Source organism: Astatotilapia calliptera, chromosome 13 (genome assembly GCF_964374335.1).
Source record: "Astatotilapia calliptera chromosome 13, fAstCal68.1, whole genome shotgun sequence".
In the NCBI taxonomy this organism is placed as follows: Eukaryota; Metazoa; Chordata; class Actinopteri; order Cichliformes; family Cichlidae; genus Astatotilapia; species Astatotilapia calliptera.
Genome location: NC_137434.1, coordinates 13,817,926 through 13,839,131, shown reverse-complemented (window position 1 = coordinate 13,839,131; position 21,206 = coordinate 13,817,926). Strand labels below are relative to the sequence as shown.

The 21,206-nt window shown below is 38.3% G+C and overlaps 1 protein-coding gene across 1 annotated transcript in view; it reads right to left on the bottom strand.

The window, feature by feature from the left end:
• eys (EGF-like photoreceptor maintenance factor) overlaps window positions 1-20,576 on the bottom strand; it is a 178,577-nt gene extending 158,001 nt beyond the window's left edge. The window contains exons 1-7 of the mRNA XM_080288105.1: window positions 20,314-20,576; window positions 9,842-10,684; window positions 9,240-9,356; window positions 3,680-3,876; window positions 2,711-2,838; window positions 1,948-2,062; window positions 223-382 (exon numbers count right to left, since the gene is read on the bottom strand). Coding sequence (XP_080144231.1) covers window positions 223-382; window positions 1,948-2,062; window positions 2,711-2,838; window positions 3,680-3,876; window positions 9,240-9,356; window positions 9,842-10,586 — 1,462 coding nt within the window. The 5' untranslated portion in view covers window positions 10,587-10,684; window positions 20,314-20,576. The remainder of the gene's footprint in view (window positions 1-222; window positions 383-1,947; window positions 2,063-2,710; window positions 2,839-3,679; window positions 3,877-9,239; window positions 9,357-9,841; window positions 10,685-20,313) is intronic.
• Window positions 20,577-21,206: the final 630 nt, after the last annotated feature.

Genomic DNA, 21,206 nt, shown 5'->3' with positions numbered 1-21,206 from the left:
AGATGTCAAGAAATGTCAACACCATGTATCTGTCAGCCTCTGCCAGTTTTACATCAGATTTTCCCCAAACATTAAGGTTAAGGAATCAGTCATTCCTCATCCCATAACCGGCATTCCACAACTGTGTGTACAAATTAGGAGACAGAAGTCTGTTGCCAGGAGACAGATGGACAGACTCACTGAAAAGGAACAAAAAGAGATAATAAAACAAAGATATCTCACCTGTAAAGCCAAGGGGACATTTGCAGGAGTACTGAGGGGGAGATGTTGGCTGATTTGTTGCAATGCATGTTGCCCCATTCAAACAGCTGTTTGGCTTTATCTGACAGGCATCACCCACATATTGACAATATTCTCCAACCCAACCCCGGGCACAAACACACTGCAGGAATGCAGAAAATTATTCATAAGATCAGTAATATAGTAGAGTATACATCAATCTATAATAAAATGTATCATACAGAGCACACTGTATTAGAGAGAAATCATTGAATCGTGCACATTTTGAGCCTGGAGATGAATGAACAAACCACAGCTTCAAATAAATTTCAGTTCACCAAAAATTACTTCGAGAGATATTAAAGATGGTTTAATTGGCTTTGAGACGTTTTCAACCAAGATTTCTACCATCACCACGATATAATGGAGATTAATATAATTTTTGACAGTCAGAACTCAGTGAACAGCTTTAAATAAAAATTCATAGTACTTTTTTTTTTTTTTTTGCCTTTTCATTAACGCAAATTCAATTACGCAGTTGTGAAGACTAAAATCCTGGATGGACAATAAGAAAAATCTGATCCAAATAAGCTAAAACAGGGTTTCACTCTAAATGTGCACCTCAGATGTTTCTTTGTCACAAACACGAGGTGTTACAAAGAGAAAAAACACAAACACTACTCTCTATATCTAGCATTAAAATGATTTTTATGTTATCTCTAGTTGTGCATATGGAGCTTCTACACGACACACTAACCATTTTATTACTACCCACAGTAAATATTTATTCACATTCAAACCCTAAAAGTCACAAAAATATAAGAAAACATTAAAAGAAAAACTTGCACTTGCAGTTAGCAACAATTTTTGACTATCTCTGACCAAACGTGCACCAACATAAAGCATGTAAAAGTAGATCGTAGATAAAGAACCCTATCAGTGGTCTAATGGAACAAGACTGATGGAGAATAATTAGGAGCTATGGGGCATTACAGAGCACTCTCAGGTGTTGTAAAAAATGCAGACATTTGAGAAGACTGAGAAACTGGGAGGCAAATTAGACCCGGACCTGTCAGTCTGAACAAAGCTTCCACATATACACCAGGATTTAATGACTTAGAATTGGATTACTGCTTTCTGTAGTCATAGAACTACCACTGATGTTTCTGTAATTCTCTTTGTATTTCACTGTCATATAGACAACATTAGAAAACCCCCCAAACATTTAAACATGTCTAAACCAGGTCTTATCTCTGTATTTGTACTGCATGTACTTTATATTCAGGGACAACTGTAAGAACATCACGCAATAGTTGCCATTCTGAAGCATTCATCATTACAATCGATCCAGTGCATAACTGTTGCATCATTAAAGCAGATTTTATAGTCTAAAAATGAATACTTGCTAACAAAAAAGCCACACACCAAACAGATTCACAGGAAGGTCAACATGCTCAAATTTCTGAAAAGTGCAAAAGGTTACAATACACCATTTAGATCAATATTACTCTGGAAATGATCAAATGCAATAACGAAGAGTGGACCACTCCCATGTTTTTATCACAAAAAAGATTTTTAAAAATCTTACTACCGAAACAGAACATTTATTTTATGAATCCTAACAACACTTATGAATGAGTTCACGCTGCGTCGACTCTGTATGCGTCATGAGTCATATTTCGTGGGCTTTATTGCATTTCATTATGACTGAAACCTTGAATTACTTACCTGATATCCGCCAATTACACTCAAGCACAATCCCTCATTTAGGCAGCTGATATTGAGCAGACTGCAGTAGTCAATTATTTCTTCACAATTCTTCCCAGAAAACCCACTCAGACATCTGTTGAGAGGCGGTCAGTGTCATCAAAATCAATTCACCTTGAGCTTTAAGCACTAACAAGCAATGCTGTGTTGTTTCTTTATACGAGATTTCTGGGATTCTAATTCAGTTTTCCGCATGATCTGATTCTGATAAAGACAGGGGCGTGTCGCTAATCAGGTTAGCATTTTTTACCCATTTTCTGAAATGCTTAGCGATGTTAGCGTATCATACCAAATCAAGCTCTAATGTGAATCAAATTAACTATACTGTATAATATGCCAAATATACACTTCCCTATATTTGTATTATATTTGGTTCTTATTTAGTCAAATTTCTTGTGTGAGAGTTGTTATCTGATAAACAAATTAAACCAGTTTATCTGTTTTGTGGTCTGGTACAGTTTAATATCTGGATATCTTGAAAGATGGCAGAAATGAATGGCATGAAATGGAAACGTTTTCATAGGAAAAGCATTTAAGTCTCTGTTTCAACTCTCAACAATGACTTCCTGGAGCTTTTAAAACCGCTTTAAATCCTCCTCACATCAAAAGGTGGAAAAAAAAAATCACATTTTTATTCATTCTCAGAGGGAGACACATTCATAAGAAACGCGAATCATCTTCAAGAAGAGACTCTGATGTTCCTATTATTAGATCTCCCTCTTACCTGCAGATGTAATCATTTCCCCTGGACACACAGGTGGAATTGTTCAAACATGGTGATGGACTACACAGGCTGTTCTGCCTCTTGCACGCTGTGGCCGCACTACCATCTGCACAGACACATTCAGAGCCCTGCATGGGAGAAGCAATACAACCTAGATCACCTGCAAGCCTGGGATAGGACGCTTAAATTACACAAAAGGTACATTCGATTTCCAAGTGTAGGAACACGGAACATTATCAATAAAAGAGCAAATCACTGTAGTGATAAAAATGGGCCTTCATTGAGTCACAGTTATATTTGCTACAGACTTCTACACTTTCATTAAATATAATCTAAATAAATAATAGGTTTTACATTTGTTTTAATATGGTTTTTAGATATGAGAGGCTAACAAATGTTAATGTTCTTGTAATTCAAAGTTAAACAGATTATGCTTCTAGGAAAAAATATATATGTCAAGCAGCAGCAATAATGTGCATTATGTTGATAAATGTCCTCTTTACTCTTCTCTGCTTGGGTATCCTTAGGTGGGTCTCGAAAATGTGTAGTGCACTTGGCAAACTGTAATGAACAAAACAAAGGTCGTAGAGAAAGACAATTAGACCACTGCTGTATTTTCCCCAGAGTATCCTCTAGAGCATTAGAAACACTACCACCTCTGCAAAATGTACGAGTATACTAGCATTTCCCGTGAAAGGTGCAAATTGCAGCAGGCATCCAATTACAAAAAGGTTCTGATGAGAGCCATTTCAAACTGGCACTTAAATATGGACTGGGTCATTCAATCAAAATGTTAGAGAAAGCAGACACCCTTTCCCACAGCTCATCTTCACCGGGAAATATTAATTGCTCCCGGAGCTTTTAGAATGAAGGCATTTGATCTCGCTTCAAGACACTATTAATTTTCATGTGCCATTTCTTGTTTACGTCCCACTGAGGGAAAACAAATAAGGGAAATAAAGTCCTCACGCGATCCCCTGCAGTGCACATTTGTTCCTCCTGACATGGGTACGACTTGCAATCGAAGTTAACTCGAGATTCGCAGTAGAGGCCCGCAAATCGTTCCGGACAATGGCAAACAAATCCTGTGGGACTCTCTTCACATGTACCACCATTTCTACATGGATTTGGGTCACAGGAGGCTTTCCTCTTCTCACACGGTGGGCCTGCAAAACCAGCAAAATAGATTACTGCACTTTTATTTAGAAACTATACTGCGTCTACTGGTGTTCTTAGCATAGCATGAATTTAACTATTCTGTATACTCTTGAATCTCAAATATTAAACATGGAAATTAACAAGCATGGAATGACTTCAAAGAATTTTCACACCAGAAATGAAATGCAGACGTGATTTAGAATCCAAGAATGAAGGGGTGACTGACAGGTTTAATCATTTACACAGGGTAGTGGCATGTGTAGGGCCATTTCCCGGCACTATGCATGCATAACATTAAAAATGGTAAATAAATGGTAAATGGCCTGCATTTGTATAGCGCTTTACTTAGTCCCTAAGGACCCCAAAGCGCTTTACACTACATTCAGTCATCCACCAATTCACACACACATTCACACACTGTAAAAAGATGCTCCCACAAATAAACTTGATGCAAGACCGACTGTACACAGAGTCACCGCGTCTTGTTATTCTGTTGATTTACTATCCTAAATTGGTAGGATGATGTTCCCACCAAAGTCAAAACAATGAGTCAAAAGTAAAACTCTCAAGTTATTCAGATATGAAAAATCACAAACTAGCAGTATAATAACAGCTGTCACTTGAGTTGTTTAACTCTACTTGTAGTTTACAGCAGTCTTGTGTCTGTACAGAGTGAAATAATCATTTTATATCATATTCGCCTCAGGGAAACCAAACCTGCAGCGCCAAACACAAATTATTGGGAACTCTTCACCTAAAAATCAATTTTTTTCCCCTGAAAGCTATAAAGATGGAGTGGATTGCATTGCCTCCTCTTGTTTTTTTTTTTTTCCGTTTAGCCCGCATGATGGAGAACTGCCTCAGTCTCAGGGTAATATGCTTCCTGCTGTGTGTGTGTATTTAAATTTGTGCTTGTGCCATACAGCGCCGCTGCCATCCCATTAAATCAGGCCACACAGCACACACAGCATAAACAGGAAAAATAGTTGTTTGATAACACTGTAAAAAGCCTCACTAGTAATATAATTAAATGTGGGATAAACCCGAGCTAATTAAAAGCAGTCTGGTTTTTATGAGAATAAAAAATGTGAGGAAAATATCTGGTCTGTGATTATTCCTGACAGTTTCTCCATGTTTGTGTATGTGGGTTATGCCACATAGGTTTGTAATTTTATTATTATTGTTGTTTTATTTATTATTATTCATTTTTATTATTTTTATTTTCTTTGTTTATTGCAGTTTTTTCAACATTTTGTGATATGCCGATTATTGAAATAACACATATTGTGATTTATCACCTTTTTTCACCTGCAATTTATACCCTCAAAGTTAAACTATGACAATATCTGTGTTATTCAATAAGATAAGACTATGGAACTTATTATTACTTTTTCTTATGTTGTTGCTGCAAACCTGACATAAATGGTACCATTAGATGGAATGGGGTGATGTTCACAGTTAAATGTAATATTTTTAAAAAAAAATACAGCATTTACCTGTAATATACTGCTTAAAATTACATATCTGTTGCTGTCTATATAGGCAGAAGTTCACATTTAACAAAAAATCATATTTTACTATTACATTTGTGCTCAGCAACCTTCCTGTTTTATTGAATTATAACCAGAATACAACCAGCTGGCAGCCAAAGATTGATTCAGACTGATGGCAACATGTTAGGAATATGCCTACATTTATAAATTAGATGGCAATTATTTACAAAACTTCAGTCAGCGATTGCAGTCAGTCAAAGTCAGACTGTGACTGTTTGTAGACAGGTTCCTTCCTATCAGGCGTCCCAGTGTGTTGGATGATTTTTTTGTGTTCGTTTGTTTTTGGTTGCTGTGATTTAATCTAAGTTTGCTCAGCTAACGTTACCTCAGGATGGTGGCGCATGAGATGAACCCTGTAGTTCGCAGTATTTTCAGAGTATTTTAACTTATTTAATTAAATATCTATATTTAGTGCCCTTGTATCAATATAATATTGTCACACAAAATCTCACAGTAAACTGCTGTATCGATTTTTATTAACGCATGGTAAATGTCCTGGAACAGTTTTATACTACAGCTCAAATACTATTTTATTTTTATTCTCATATTTCACTGTTCTCATTTTATTTTTTATTTTTTAAAAAGTATACAAGTTTATTCATTAAATTCTGCTGTATTATTAAATTTTTTTATGCGCACAACACAGTGTTATTTTTTTTATTATTTATACATCATTTGATATACACCAAATTAAAGTTAACACAGATTTTTAACTGATAAACATGGATTTTACTAAGTAGTGAGCGCCACAGCTTTCAGCATATTGTAAGCATTTTCTTAGATAAAGTAACTTTGACCTAAGCTCTAGCCAGCAGTTTAATTTCACAACTGTGAACTTAACCAGGGACAAAGTAATGCTGCAGTGATATTGTGCACAAAGGATAAAATTAGACTGAAATCACTGCAAGGTCAAGGTGAATAAATTTTGATGTTATTCCCTTGTGAGGTTTTTTTTTTTCCTTTCTCACATGACACCTACACATTTATCTTTCTAGTGACTTCTTTTTTTTGCATATTTTCTTTAATCCCCCTGCTGATACAAGTGCTCATGTCCCAGAGGCTCCTCCTAGCCTCCTCTGTGGGCATCAATCTTACTGTACCCAACTTCAGAGTTTGCTTTTTGCTTCAGCTCATTTTACATCAGAAATTGAGTTTTCAAAACTGGTCCACTCAAAGCTGCACCTCTACAAACTGCTTTCCTGTAGAATTTCCATCTCTCATATGTATTAATGAAGCATAATAATGATAATTCCCTCTGTAAAATGCTAACAATGTTAGTTAACACCGACGATGGTTTATATATTTATTACAGTCATTTACATTTGTGCTCTCATCTAAAACACCATTGTTTCTGCAGTGACTTTGAATTGCATCCATCTAATATGCATAAAACACCAGCATGTCAATGCCTAATTAAAACAGTTTAACAAGGCTAATGACTGCATATATACACCAAATTAAACTTACAAAACTTGGCTTTATTACCAACAAGATTTTAGAAACAATTAACACCATATTCCAAATGAAAATGGTCTTATAAAGATGGTAATACTTAACAACAAATGCCCTAGAGGTAGAGTAGAAGACAGTCAAATCAAAAGAAAATCTCATTTGAAACATCCCATGAGTTTGGCTCATTATTCTCTGCGCATAGACTTTGGCCTGTGAGGGCAGCCAGCACTGGAGCAGCCACTAACTTCCACTTGATTAATGAGCCAACTGCAGCAGGGAGGTAAAGGAAGCACGAGCTCTACAGAACTCCCAAGAAGCTGATGGGACACCAAGACACCATGACTGTGCGAAAGCACCCAGTGGAGTCTGCTTATTTGAGGGAGCAGCAGCAATTAAAGCCAATTACAAGAAGCTGCAAAAGCAGTCAGAGCATGTAAGTCCACAATTTGTTTCTGATGGAAATTATAGGAATTATCTATTTGACTTCAAACAAGGGCAGATGTTTTCTTTAATAGGGCCAACTATTTGGTTTTAACAAATGTAAGTAGCTGTGATCATTATACTGTCATCACTGACAGCTTGGGTTAAAAGGCTTGCAAAATGCTTCTTTTACATGAAACAAAACAAAACAAGAGCAAAAAACAGCTAACACAAAAATCATTTGACTCTTTTTTTCCCCACTAGTTTCACTCCTAATGCTGTAGTTAGAGAAAAAAGTTACATTTCAAAGAGCAATTCAGACTTGAATAAAAGGAAAATATGATAAAGTTCATGTGAACCAAATTTAACATACAGTCTAGTCCACCGGTGTTGCATTAAGGAACTAACATAAGTATAATGTCCTCTACCTGATCGAAAATATTCAGTATTCAATTCAGCAGGTATCTGGCATTCACTACCAACAAGGGGATGAAGGCAAAGTGATAATTTCCTCTTTCAAAGATTTTGAAAATTATCCTGTAATCTTGCTACAGTAATCTTTTTCTCTTTTAAATCTTCAGAGCCATTTCACAAAACATCCGAGAATACCTTTTTAAATGACTTTTTTTTTCTCCTTCTTTTGTATGGCCTTAATAATCTCTTGTTATAAAGAAAAAAGAATATGCCAAACAGTACTGGAAGTAACCTTGAAACAACATCTCTAAAATAATAAGCTGAAAGCATGGGCTGGACTCGAAAGGCGAAGCTGTGACACTTCAAGAATGCTGCCAGGACAAATTGTGCTCCAAACAAAACAATGAATCAATGTGAAAAGCCACTTGGAGATTTTACTCCAGAAAGTTCATTGCAGGCTTGATTTTTACAGCAGAGAGTGATATCGAGGGTAGCCCGAAGAGCATCTAGGTCTTGTAACCATTTGTGTGTGATAACGATTGACCCGACTATACACAAATACAGCGGATGAGACTAAATAATGAGCGAATCACTAATGTGCCATACATCTTCGCCACAGCAAAAGTCCCACTCAGCGCCTATACATGAGCGTCCAGCACTGTCTCTGAAGTGGATGGTCTTGGCTGGGAGTGAAAAATGTGTCACAATGCTCTTTGATTTGCTTTTGTAAGTGATTCTTAGAGACGGGGATCAGCTACTTTAACCCTAAGCCTAAATATAATATAACCATGCAATTTGTCTCTGTGAATATGAGCAGAGCAGAAGAAAAGTGATGGATTTCCACATAACTATATCCAGTTCTCAGATGTATATTAATGTGTATCAACTTTACATCACGTGTTGTTTCTGTTGTGACCGAAAAAAGTGATGCGTTCGTTTTATCCTGAACTTGGAAGCCTGATGTGTGCCACCTGTAAAATGCAATTATAAATACTATCATAAATGGGACTTATTCTTCAAATAACGAGCACTGAATAACATTCATTTTTATCTTTGCGCTCTCAGCAGAAACAATACACTATAAATTACATTTTACCTGATTGCCGTAAACCTTTATTTTATTAACTCCGGCATGCTCCGTTAGCTAGCAGTATAGCCCAGGCCCTTTAGAGCGGCACATCACTGGTTGTAATATGAGGTATTTGATTTGAAGTGGCCCCTTCATATATTATGATGACAAATATAACATCGAGTGGGATCAAGTTTATAGCCCACAAGGAAATGCTGATCTTTTTATGATTTATGATGATTTGAAGATAGCCCTCCTGTTTGAGGGAAATTACATGGTTCTGGGAGGTGAGGGAAAAACACTTTCCATTGTGCTTTGTATACAGAATTGCAGTAAACTGTGTGATTTGCTTGGTAGTGATTAAAACTGTGACATGCTGTTTAAAGAGCAGCTCTTCATTGTTACTGAGCCAGACAGTCCATCTACGTTATATAAACAGCCTTCTAAAATAAGAGATGCTTACCAGAGAAACGATTGTCACAGATGCATTTGAAGGATGCAGGTGATATTTGAAGGCATGTCCCATTTTCACAGATGCTGTCACAGTTTGCTTTCCCAATGATTTCAGAGCAGTTAACCCCTAAAACAAACAGCCCATTAGATGATTATTCACAGAGGACCAGGCACAGAAAAAAACAGTAGATGAGCAGAATCAAGTTTGCTTGCATGCACGGAGGTCTAATGCCTTTGATTTTAATTTTGTTAAAGAAAAAAAGTCATTACTGTAGATAATTCAGCAAGGAGCTTAAAAAAGGAAGTCATCTGGAATGCAAGCAATGTAAAAATTTATTCTGTTTGCATTACATGAGTGTGTCGGAGGGTTATGGTGAAAAACATTAACTTGATGTGTTCAATAAATCCATAATTGAGAAGCTGCTTTTACGTTCTTTCAGCACATGAGTACGTCTCTCAGAAACACTTCTTCTACAAACTTTGATTTTGTAGCAAATGCAACATGTTACAGCCACAAGTGATGTATAGGACTATTTTTAGGTGCTCTGACCAAGCCCTTATTCAAACAATTACGAGAACTCATTAAATGGGATCAGTGACATTTGTGCTCACCTGTAAAATGTGGAGGACACAGACACTTATATGTTCTGTAGTGTGGATCTGTCGATCCATTGCTCAAACAGACTCCTTTGTTTTCACAGGGGTTATCCAAACAAGCATCAAACTTTTCACAAAACCTCCCGGAATACTTGTGGTGACATCGACAGTGGAATGCACTCTCTCCGACTCCTGTTTGACAGACACCGTTCCCCGAACAAAGTCGAAGCATCGGGGAGCTCCGACAAAGTTGGGTTTTAACTGTGACGTTCAGCCTCAAACCTAGCGTGCACAGCTGCGTGTCTCCTTCGTGCAGCGCAATAAAATAACGGTGACCCGGCATGAGCCACCTGGCATCGACTTGCTCTCTTTCATTTATGTTGTGAGGGAAGAGAAACTGATCTTCTCTCTGTCCTGTTGCAGAACAGCTTTCAAAGTTCTCTTTTGACACATTTAGGAGTTTGATGCCATATGACTTGAGTGTTTCATCAGCAGACATCAGCAGTTTGTCTCCATGTTGTAGCTGAAGTGGGCATATCTGTGGGAAGTTGAAAGGCTGCTCACTTGACTCGTCTCCCTGCTGGGAATCCCAACACTCAGAAACACTCCTGCAGATGTTCCCTATTAGAGTCCAATTCATTTGGATGGTGTTTTTTTTAAGGTGCCATTCGGTTGAAGGTTGCCTGTTGCAAAGGATTTGGCAGTGGATCATATGAATGGCCACAAAAATGAGACTCACGTGAAACAATGACGATCTCATGTCTCCTCTTTCTCTGTATTTAATCCAAATCAGTTTGGGACTTTAAAGAACGACTTTATGTGATGCTTTACTCCAAAGTCCACCAGAGTAGCAATCGCCTGAAGAAAACAAAGAGATTTTTTAAAATATGTTTTACGGCTACACACTGTTGCTGCTTAAAACTTTACCCAGAGCACTAGAAGTGACTGAGCCCATGCTGTTATTATGAAGATTTCATTTTACAATAACACCACAGACCTATGGTTTCTGCGAGGGTAGCAGGAACTGTTATAATCATATGCAGTGCTGCTGACCACCAAGTGTGTCACAGCAGCCTCAGCCTCCCGGAAGTTTCTATAGAGAGTGACAATGTCAGATAAAATATTCTCTCTCCCCTGCTGGTGCCTGATACCTCAGTGTCAGGCAGCGAGATGAGTTAAAGCAGACAGCATTGTCTTCCTCCCTCAGGCCTTTTTCATACGTGTGCGCCAGATAAAACAACAAAGTAGAGAAGCCTCGCTGCAAGAAAAACTCTGCTTCTTGATCAGCTCACAAGGGCTGATATGAATAACTGCATGGCGATAAGTAATAAAACGCTGAATATGGAACACCAATATCAATAGAAGAGGGAGTGATAAAATGAATGAGATTGCAAGTATTGTCTTGGGGGTTCTGTGGGGACCCAGAAGACTTCATTTACACGAGATGAGGATGACTATTGTGTTTCACCGAACAAATTGGAAACCTGTCAGCTGATTTGTGAGAAAAAAATATTGAATTAAAATTTTAATAAAAGAAGACAAAATGTGGGATAGGTTTAGTGATTGCAGAATAATAATTACCAGCACCTGTGCAATGGCCATTTACATGTAGTTATTCGTTTTTTAATTAACTTTTATTTAAAGTTCAGTATTTTTACATTGACAATGAATCAAAGGAGATTAGATATGAAAGGATTCATTCATAGCAACAGAGCATCCCTTTATTTTTTCAGCATTTTGATGTTTTCTATCTGGTGCGAGCGGTGCTGGTGAAGAGCCAGTCCTGCTTCAGTGCCTTTGGAGAATAAGCCTACACTTCAAAAAGTATGAAACCCGTACATTAGAGTTCTATAGCAGAAGTTGTGGTCATTGTGTGTGGGGAGAAAATGTGACAGATGTGATCCTTCTCCATAGTTACAGTAGTTCCAATTTTGGGTCCGGCAATTTCGTGGTGGCAAAAAAAGTGGCCAGACAGACAGGACACTGATGCGTTGTAAAAAGATGTCATTTTGGCAGTCTGTTGGTTTTAGTGTAAAAGCACCAAAAAACACATGATTGAGATTCTTGCCAGAATATTGTAACTATACTGTAAAACAAAGCACCTCACAAACGTCTCATAATTATAAAACAGGAGAAAAGAAATCAATGAATGTCATTATGAGATAATAGAAAAAGCTCTTTAAAAACTCAATATATATTCAAAGAAATTTAATTTGTACATTAAACCTTTTTTTTTTTTTTGAAAAAGAAAGACTTTGAGCAGATCTGTTTACATAATATGCCAGGAATCTTGAGCTGCTACTGGAACTAATGATTCAAGTTCTTCTAAAAGCAAGTTTTAGGTATTTACTTGGAAGTTATTATAATACACAAAGGAATCCTGGTTCGAGACTGGATGGAGACACAAATCCCTAAAAGGGTTGGGTCAGGAAGTGAATAAGCAAGTTGCCAAAAGTTTTCATCTAAATTACCTTTAAATGGCCACTGGGACATAAAAAAACAACAACGGACATATAGACTCATCAGTCAATCTGATTTAAAAATTGCTTTAAAAAGGGTAATTTTAAAAAAGCTTTTTCCCCCCGGAATCAATGGCAGCCAACCAACAGGTACAGAAGCAGGACCTCCTGTAAATTGAAAACAAGCAGAAATAAAGCACGTGTTCTACCATGGAAAATGTCTTGAGAACCCAGATTGGTGCCACTGCAATAAAATCAAAACAATTGCCATTGCAAAATATTCTTTTCTTTTGACATTTTTCCATTGTTACATTTATTAATATAACCACAGTAGGAACAAAACTCTAATCCACAATTACGTTTAATCCTTGATTAGATGAAACTGTGGATTTGGAGAATCGTCAAGCCTGCTGCTCTTGGCTTACAGGTTGTAAAAGTACAGTGGGGCAAAAAAGTATTTAGTCAGCCACCGATTGTGCAAGTTCCCCCACTTAAAATGATGACAGAGGTCAGTAATTTGCACCAGAGGTACACTTCAACTGTGAGAGACAGAATGTGAAAAAAAAATCCATGAATTCACATGGTAGGATTTGTAAAGAATTTATTCGTAAATTAGGGTGGAAAATAAGTATTTGGTCACCTCAAACAAGGAAAATCTCTGGCTCCCACAGACCTGTAACGTCTTCTGTAAGAAGCTTTTCTGTCCCCCACTCGTTACCTGTATGAATGGCACCTGTTTGAACTCATCATCTGTATAAAAGACACCTGTCTACAGCCTCAAACAGTCAGACTCCAAACTCCGCCATGGCCAAGACCAAAGAGCTTTTGAAGGACACCAGGAAAAGTATTGTAGACCTGCACCAGACTGGGAAGAGTGAATCTACAATAGGCAAGCAGCTTGGTGTGAAAAAATCAACTGTGGGAGCAATCATCAGAAAATGGAAGACATACAAGACCACTGATAATCTCCCTCGATCTGGGGCTCCACGCAAGATCTCATCCCGTGGGGTCAAAATGATCATGAGAACGGTGAGCAGAGATCCCAGAACCACACGGGGGCACCTGGTGAATGACCTGCAGAGAGCTGGGACCAAAGTAACAAAGGTCACCATCAGTAACACACTACAACGGCAGGGAATCAAATCCCGCAGTGCCAGACGTGTTCCGCTGCTGAAGCCAGTGCATGTCCAGGCCCGTCTGAAGTTTGCCAGAGAGCACATGGATGATACAGCAGAGGATTGGGAGAATGTCATGTGGTCAGATGAAACCAAAGTAGAACTTTTTGGTATAAACTCAACTCGTCGTGTTTGGAGGAAGAAGAATACTGAGTTGCATCCCAAGAACACCATACCTACTGTGAAGCATGGGGGTGGAAACATCATGCTATGGGGCTGTTTTTCTGCCAAGGGGACAGGACGACTGATCCGTGTTAAGGACAGAATGAATGGGGCCATGTATCGTGAGATTTTAAGCCAAAACCTCCTTCCATCAGTGAGAACTTTGAAGATGAAACGAGGCTGGGTCTTCCAACATGACAATGATCCAAAACACACCGCCCGGGCAACAAAGGAGTGGCTTCGTAAGAAGCATTTGAAAGTCCTGGAGTGGCCTAGCCAGTCTCCAGACCTCAACCCCATAGAAAATCTGTGGCGGGAGTTGAAAGTCCGTGTTGCTCGGCGACAGCCCCAAAACATCACTGCTCTCGAGAAGATCTGCATGGAGGAATGAGCCAAAATACCAGCTACTGTGTGTGCAAACCTGGTAAAGACCTATAGTAAACGTTTGACCTCTGTTATTGCCAACAAAGGTTATGTTACAAAGTATTGAGTTGTATTTTTGTTATTGACCAAATACTTATTTTCCACCCTGATTTACGAATAAATTCTTTACAAATCCTACCATGTGGATTCATGGATTTTTTTTTTCACATTCTGTCTCTCACAGTTGAAGTGTACCTCTGGTGCAAATTACTGACCTCTGTCATCATTTTAAGTGGGGGAACTTGCACAATCGGTGGCTGACTAAATACTTTTTTGCCCCACTGTATGTTAAGCATCCCTGTCGCATGCCTACAATGTTTCAAAAGACATGTGAAGATATGGAATTTCTTATATTGGTTTTAAAAAAGTGGCTAACAAACAACTTTAATGGGTTACAGACTAAAAAACATCAAACAAATTTAAAAAAAAAATGAAAACATGGTAACAAAATTGTCAATAAAATTGGAAATCAGAGTTTTACATAGATAGTACAGAGTAAACCCTAAACTCTTTACAATTTGATTCCATGGAGTCAAACTTTCTTTCATTTTTAAAGTGGTCTGGAGAAACAGCTTTCCAGGCTTCTTAATGATCCTTTAAAGGTTTTCTTTGGACATTGGCTGCTTCATTCATTACAGTCCTGTGCTGTGATGAATCTAAATTTTTTTAAAAATTGGTTCAAATCAAAATCAATATATACTGGAGAGGTACAAGAGTGAGTGCCACCTGTAAAACACATTGGTTCTGTCGTGGTTTGGTTTGGCTACATGTCCACCAGTGGTGTTTGGGATGGAATTATGAATACCGAAAAGAACCATCAGATTTCAATATCCACCATAAAGCATATTTAAAGCCTCTGATTAGCAGCAGCTTTGTTTTTCAGCATGGCAATGCTCTCAAACACACTGCCAGTGCAGAACAAAAGGCAGCCGACATCCAAAGAGCTCTGAGTTTCCTTTAAAAACTATTCCTGAAGACTACCTGTACTTAAAGAAATTACAAAAAAGCCTAAGAGAGTTAATAAAATTGGTCGAAATACTGACTTTCAAATTCCTTAGAATTGTACAAACTCTTTTTTTGCCTTATATAAAGAGTACTGTAAATTATCCACAACAACCCTGAAACTACCAAAAACAGCACAACACCAGAATCTAATACTGTGTCACTGTAAGGTGTTTTTGTCTATTAGTAGTAGCACAGTAGTGGCAGCTATGTTTACTGCTATCAGTTGCCTGTAACCAGTAATGTGATTTAGGCAAGAGGTCAGGATGTACTGTATACTCTGAATCGAAATTGGACTTTCACAGTATCAGCTACAATTCAATAATGCACTGCATAATGCTGTATGCTGCAGTACACTTGTTTATATCTCAACTACCACATAATAACAAGACCCAGGTCACCCCAACAGCCTCACCATGAATTGTCCCAAAGTTGGAGTGAAATGAAGACCACCTTATACCACCATGCATGTGGCAGTAAATTGACAACATCAACAAGCAGAATGAGTAAAAAGATAACAGAAGGCACACTAAGGCCAGGCCATCTATTTGCCACATTTCCACTGGAATTCAGAAAGAATACATTAAGCAAGTAAACCGAACGGTTGTAATCAGCACATTTGTTTCAATATAAAATTACTATCATAACTCATAATACATTGAGAAGCTGTTTAAACCATAGGTCTCTGCGCAGTTAACTTCATTTAAACTCTAAATGACATTTATCCATCTTGATCTTGACCAAATCTGATTCGAAATCCATCTAAAATTGCATTCGATACTCATTCATACTTCCACGCCAATCTATAGTGTTTGGCGTCCACTTAAATAAACAGACCAGAAGGTTCTCTTCGGATATTAAGAGGCCTTAAAGGTATTGATCAATTAGGATTAAACTGTGGGCCACACAGTGAAATGGTTCAGCTAATAAGGGCCATGGGGTCAGAAGCAAGGTAATGCTTGTGGGGGTCAACTAATTGTCTCAAACAGCCTCCTGCTATTATTGCACCTCAGTTCACTCCACAATTTAGGATGCCAATCACGCAGGTGTGTAGAGGGCAATGGATCAAGGGAGCTGTGTAAATCCTCGCTTGACTGATGACTGAGAGAGACATGAGGAGGACACAACGAATTATCGCATCATACTGGTAGGTTACATGTCAATTGCTGTCTCTCACAGGTTACAATAGCTGATACGGAGATTGAAAGAAAATTACTCGACAAAATATTTTCATAATCAGCTCCCTTTGTTCTTAAATAAATGGTTTAGGCAACTTAAATGTGAAGATTACCAAATGAAGGACATTTTCCCCAATTAATGTCACTTTCTTGACCAAATGACTCAAGAAAGAGATCAGGAGCTTACTCGGTAATAAATAGTCAACACAGCGCTGTAGGTTAGATGAAGATAGGTTAGATGAACTGGATCAAAGAGGACATTTGACATAACAAAGCTTAGTTTGATCAGAAACTAGGTCACATCTGAAAACATTTGCTAACTTGCCAACTAATGAGAAAGATTACATTTTCTTGTTTTCTTCACAAGTAGCAAAGTTTGGCTCATTAAGCTGTCAGCACGATGCACAGACAGTGATGAAGATGGTGGTTAGTGACTGAGGCACAATTGCTAGTTACAGTACAATGGCACTTCTGCAAGAACGAGGACGCACAGGTGTAAGTTGAGGCAAACATTGTTGAGATAAATAGTGTAAGCGTCCTTGTATATGGTAATTTCTCATTATCATTTCCTCAGAACTTTTCACAGCCTGGCAGCTGCAGTGAGTGAATGCTGATGGTGTTTGCTATTGTGCTGTATTGAGTGTATTTTTTGCTTTTTTCCCCCTCGCTGCATAGGGACTGGAGATGACTTATCGGAAGTTTATATTTGTACGGCATATTAAATTAAATTGAATTAAATTAGAATTCAAGTTGTAAGCCTCCTACATTGATTAAATATGCTGCTGTTCTGTCATAACATGTCCCTCAGGATCATCGTAACAAAGAAAGGGTCTTTTGCAACTCTCTGTGCCACAGTGAATCTGCTGAAATGATTAAATCAGAAGGCGAAAGAAAATCATCTCTCAATTTATCGCCACACATGAGGTATGCGATGAGATGAACTTCATGACCGGCATTACAGACTCGTAGGCTTTTATCAACTTGACAATATTTGGTAGAGCATCATTTGTCATCAGCATACCAATTCATTCTAAAAGCTTCCCGAGTGAACAACACAAAACAAAACAAAAAAAACAACAGAAAAAATCTGGAACAGATATTTTACCTGAGAAAGTCTGACTGTGAAGTAAACACAGACTTTAAAGCAGCTGGCACAGAACTCATTTCTCTGTCCACTCACTGTTAAATTCACTTTTGTCAACACTGTGGTGATGGATTTGGTAGATGTTGTCCCATTTCAGAGTAGGTTAGAGCAGAAAAAGGTCAACTGCCACCATCATTAAGTGGGTTCGAACACAGACCGGCTCGTGAACATATTTACAAAGCCAAAACACTTCAGCTACATTTAATAATAATAAGAAGAAGAAAAGGAGCTTTGGTTATTATTTATAACCTTCAAACTGATACAAATCAGCTTTATTACTATATCAGCAGCGGGATGTCTCTGAAACAGCAGTGAACCACCAGCAGGCTACTGGCCACAGCCGCTGCTGGACTGATCGTTTGTGCTCCCTGGGTAGATGTGTGGATCGCCACTAATCACCTATAACAATGATGAGCATCCAGGCCTAAAGCCCCCTGAAAATTAGCCCGTACATCAATTTTCTTACTCTAAATGAAGTGATTGATGCCAAAGGCAAAACCAATTTTCACTCAAATTTCAGGTCTGTTTCCTGAATCATGTAAAGTAATACTGAGAAGACAAGTCATACAGTTCTGGCCTTTATCTTATAGAAGTGCATAGGAAATTAAACTTCACAGACACCTAGTTTTTTTTGTTCTTTCTTTACTCTCTAAAACCTTAAACAACATTTGAAAGAAGCAAAACTGCAGAATGTTTTCAAGTCTGTAATATCTCAAACCATGGGTTAAATTAGGCCAAAGCCAGCAGCACAACAGCTTTGCCAGCTTGAAATGAATTGCTCTTTTTTTGTTTGTTTTAGGCACTACCTTTATCAGTCACCAGCCCCCCTGTATAGTCTACAGTGTTTCCTGTTTATTTGGGGCTCTGGAGGAGAACCTCAATAAGTTAAGGCTGTGAGTTTTTGTTTGTTTGTAACACTTGTGCAGTGCTTTGGGGATTTGCAGTATATACACTTTCTGCCACGCAGAGCCCTAAGAGCTCTGCATGAAGGAAATACTGCAGGCACGTCTGTGAGGCAGCTTGGTTATCATGATCCAGAATATGTGGCACACCTGCAGACCAGAAAATTGCTTTGGAGAGTTTCGTTTATTTAGTTATTTTATCCATAGTTTTTCTTGTTTGTTCTGAGTCACCTATATAGAGCTTGTGGCATGCTAATGTTAGGTGTGGATGCTGGAGGTCAAGCAAAAATCTCTTCTCCATCTCCACCAACTCTTCTCTTAAAAACTTCACACGAGTGTACAGTATACCTAAGACAGTGTATTTTCCCCTAAACAACATATTTGTGTTTTAAATCTTATACAACGAATAGTTTCATGTTTATCAGTTTTTTAATCACCAGAAAAACATGTTTTGGTTTCATTTGACCTAAATAGGCAAGTTGTTGTGCAAGTTGTCCATGCCATGAGCACACCAAACCATACAGAGCTAATAAACTCATCTTTAACCTAGAGAAAGTATCATTCATAACTTACAAAAAAGGGTTTTTTATTTTATTTCCACTTCACCTCAATACTTCTTAAATGAACTTGGGACCCAGAAAAGCCAATTGCCTTCTGAATCTTGCTCATATGCAGTTCAACTGGTTTTAACTCGTTATAGCTGATATCTGTGCGGCTATATACTGTTAACTGCCAGTATAGTTTTTATTAGCACTGCTGAGCCAGCCAGGGATTTCCACTAGAGTCACTTAAGGTTTTAATGTGATTCTCCTGTTCGGTATTGGTTTTGACACTGTGCCCTGTGCACACAGATTCCATGAAACTTTTAATATAATCCCATGTAGATGATGAAATCCCCAAATTCTTTGCAATTTTAAAATAGAAAAGAAACTCTTACGTTGTTGAAATATTTGCTTGTGAAATTTTTCTTTAGTGCGAGGGGGAAAAACACAAAAAAAACTGAGTTCTTACATTGAATATATTGTTTATTTTTTAATTAAATGTGGGTTTACTATTTGTGGGTTTACAGCGAAGCATCTGCCTTCATCTCACTCTATCCCTAGCATCCTGCTCTGTCACAACAACCCTCTCCATGTCCTCCTTCGCTACCTTCATCAAATTCCTCTGTGGTCTTCCTCTTTTCCTGCTGCCTAACAGCTACATATTCCACATCCCTTGTCCAGTAAATCCACTATCCCAGACTATCTCAGCCTTGTCCCTCTTTTTCTCCAAAGTGCTCGACCTCAGCTGTCCCTCTGATACTCTCATTTCTAATCCTGTCCACTCTGGTAATTCCCAGCTTATTGCATTTATTGATCATTTGTTTATTCCTGTTACATCTATTTAAAAATCTTTTTTTTAACTTTTTGATTTAGATCCCATTTGCACGTGGATCCAAAATGTACCATAACCGGTGATTTGTGGACAATTTTCATAACTACGTGACTCACTTGAACTAAAATAAAAATGTGTGCTGCTAAAGTTAGCCAGCTTTAACAAGTGGCGCATGTCTTACTATTTTCCCCCCATGGTGATGTCACATTTTGATTACTGAACACCTCAGGGTGTGCTGGATGACATTATACAAAAAACCTTTTTGGTTCAACACCGGTCATAAGTAATTTCTCCTAATTTAAAGACATTGATTTTTTTTTTTTTTACACTAACAACAACAACAACAATAATAATAATAACTGTGCACACTACTACAACCTATATCTGTCTTAAGAGTTTGAGAAGTTTTAAAAAGTTATTATAATGCAAAGATGAAAGAGGCTACGTCAACAAGATTGAACTACAGCTTAGCATTAAATGTAGCTAACGCGTCCCTCTGCCCCCATCCTGCAAATGCTAGGCCCAGGATTTACTATGGACGGCTAATCTTACTAGTAGGGAGTACACATGGACCATCTGCTGCATGCAGAAACGGTGCAGCAGACACCACTCTGCTGACTTGCAATTAACGCCGTTTCATCGTCTGTGCCGGTGGGATATATGCTCACCATTAAGTTGCAAAGGTGTTCCGCCCTGGGACGGTGACTTGTACCATCATTCTGGAGAATTTGCTAGTCAGAGGTGAGATGTGTATCTCCGTGGGGAATAAGACAGCTGAGCCGTCTAAGCGACACCGGGGGAAACACGTTGCTAAGGAAATGTGATCAGAAGCTGAGGGCTGAAGGCGTGCCTGTCTGCTGAGGAGATGGCCCTCTGTGGCAGGTCAGGGCGGGGATACGGGGCTGCTTGATTGATTATTTAATTAGGCTTAACAAAATATTCATTAGCGAGGCGAGTCATTATCTTGTGTAAACAATTGAACCTCTCCTACAAAATGAAAATGGTTTTTATATAGCCTATTACCTGAGAGGTGAAAAAAAAAATTGACTGCGGTCTCTCAAAGCCTAGCTATAATTGATCCTCTGCAGGTCTGGATTAGGAACGCGTTTAATAAGAACTAAAACTCCAAAACTGTTGTTTCGTGCATCTGGTTGCCTAGCAGGCTAAATGAATTACTGTAGCACTTTGTCATGCATGCGCTACTCCAATTGCTTGGGCTGATGTGAAGATTACACTAGACTATCATAATGCAACAATTCAGAATGTGAATAGCTTTATCAGCTTTTAATTTTTGCACCGGATTATTGGGAACATTTTTTAGGAAATGCATTTCCTTTCTTGATGAGAGTTAGAGGAAGATTGATTTCATGTGGAGCTTTTGATTAGTATTTGCATAATGAAAAGAAGCAACAACGGCTATAGCCTGGCCTGTCCGCACTACTGAACAGTTTCTATCATCGCCTCTGTTCAGTGCACATCAACTGCTTCAGGAGTGGTTATGTGTGTCTGTGTCTGTGTGCAGCAACTTCCTGGAATTGCCACTATTGGCCGGAAGTCAGTG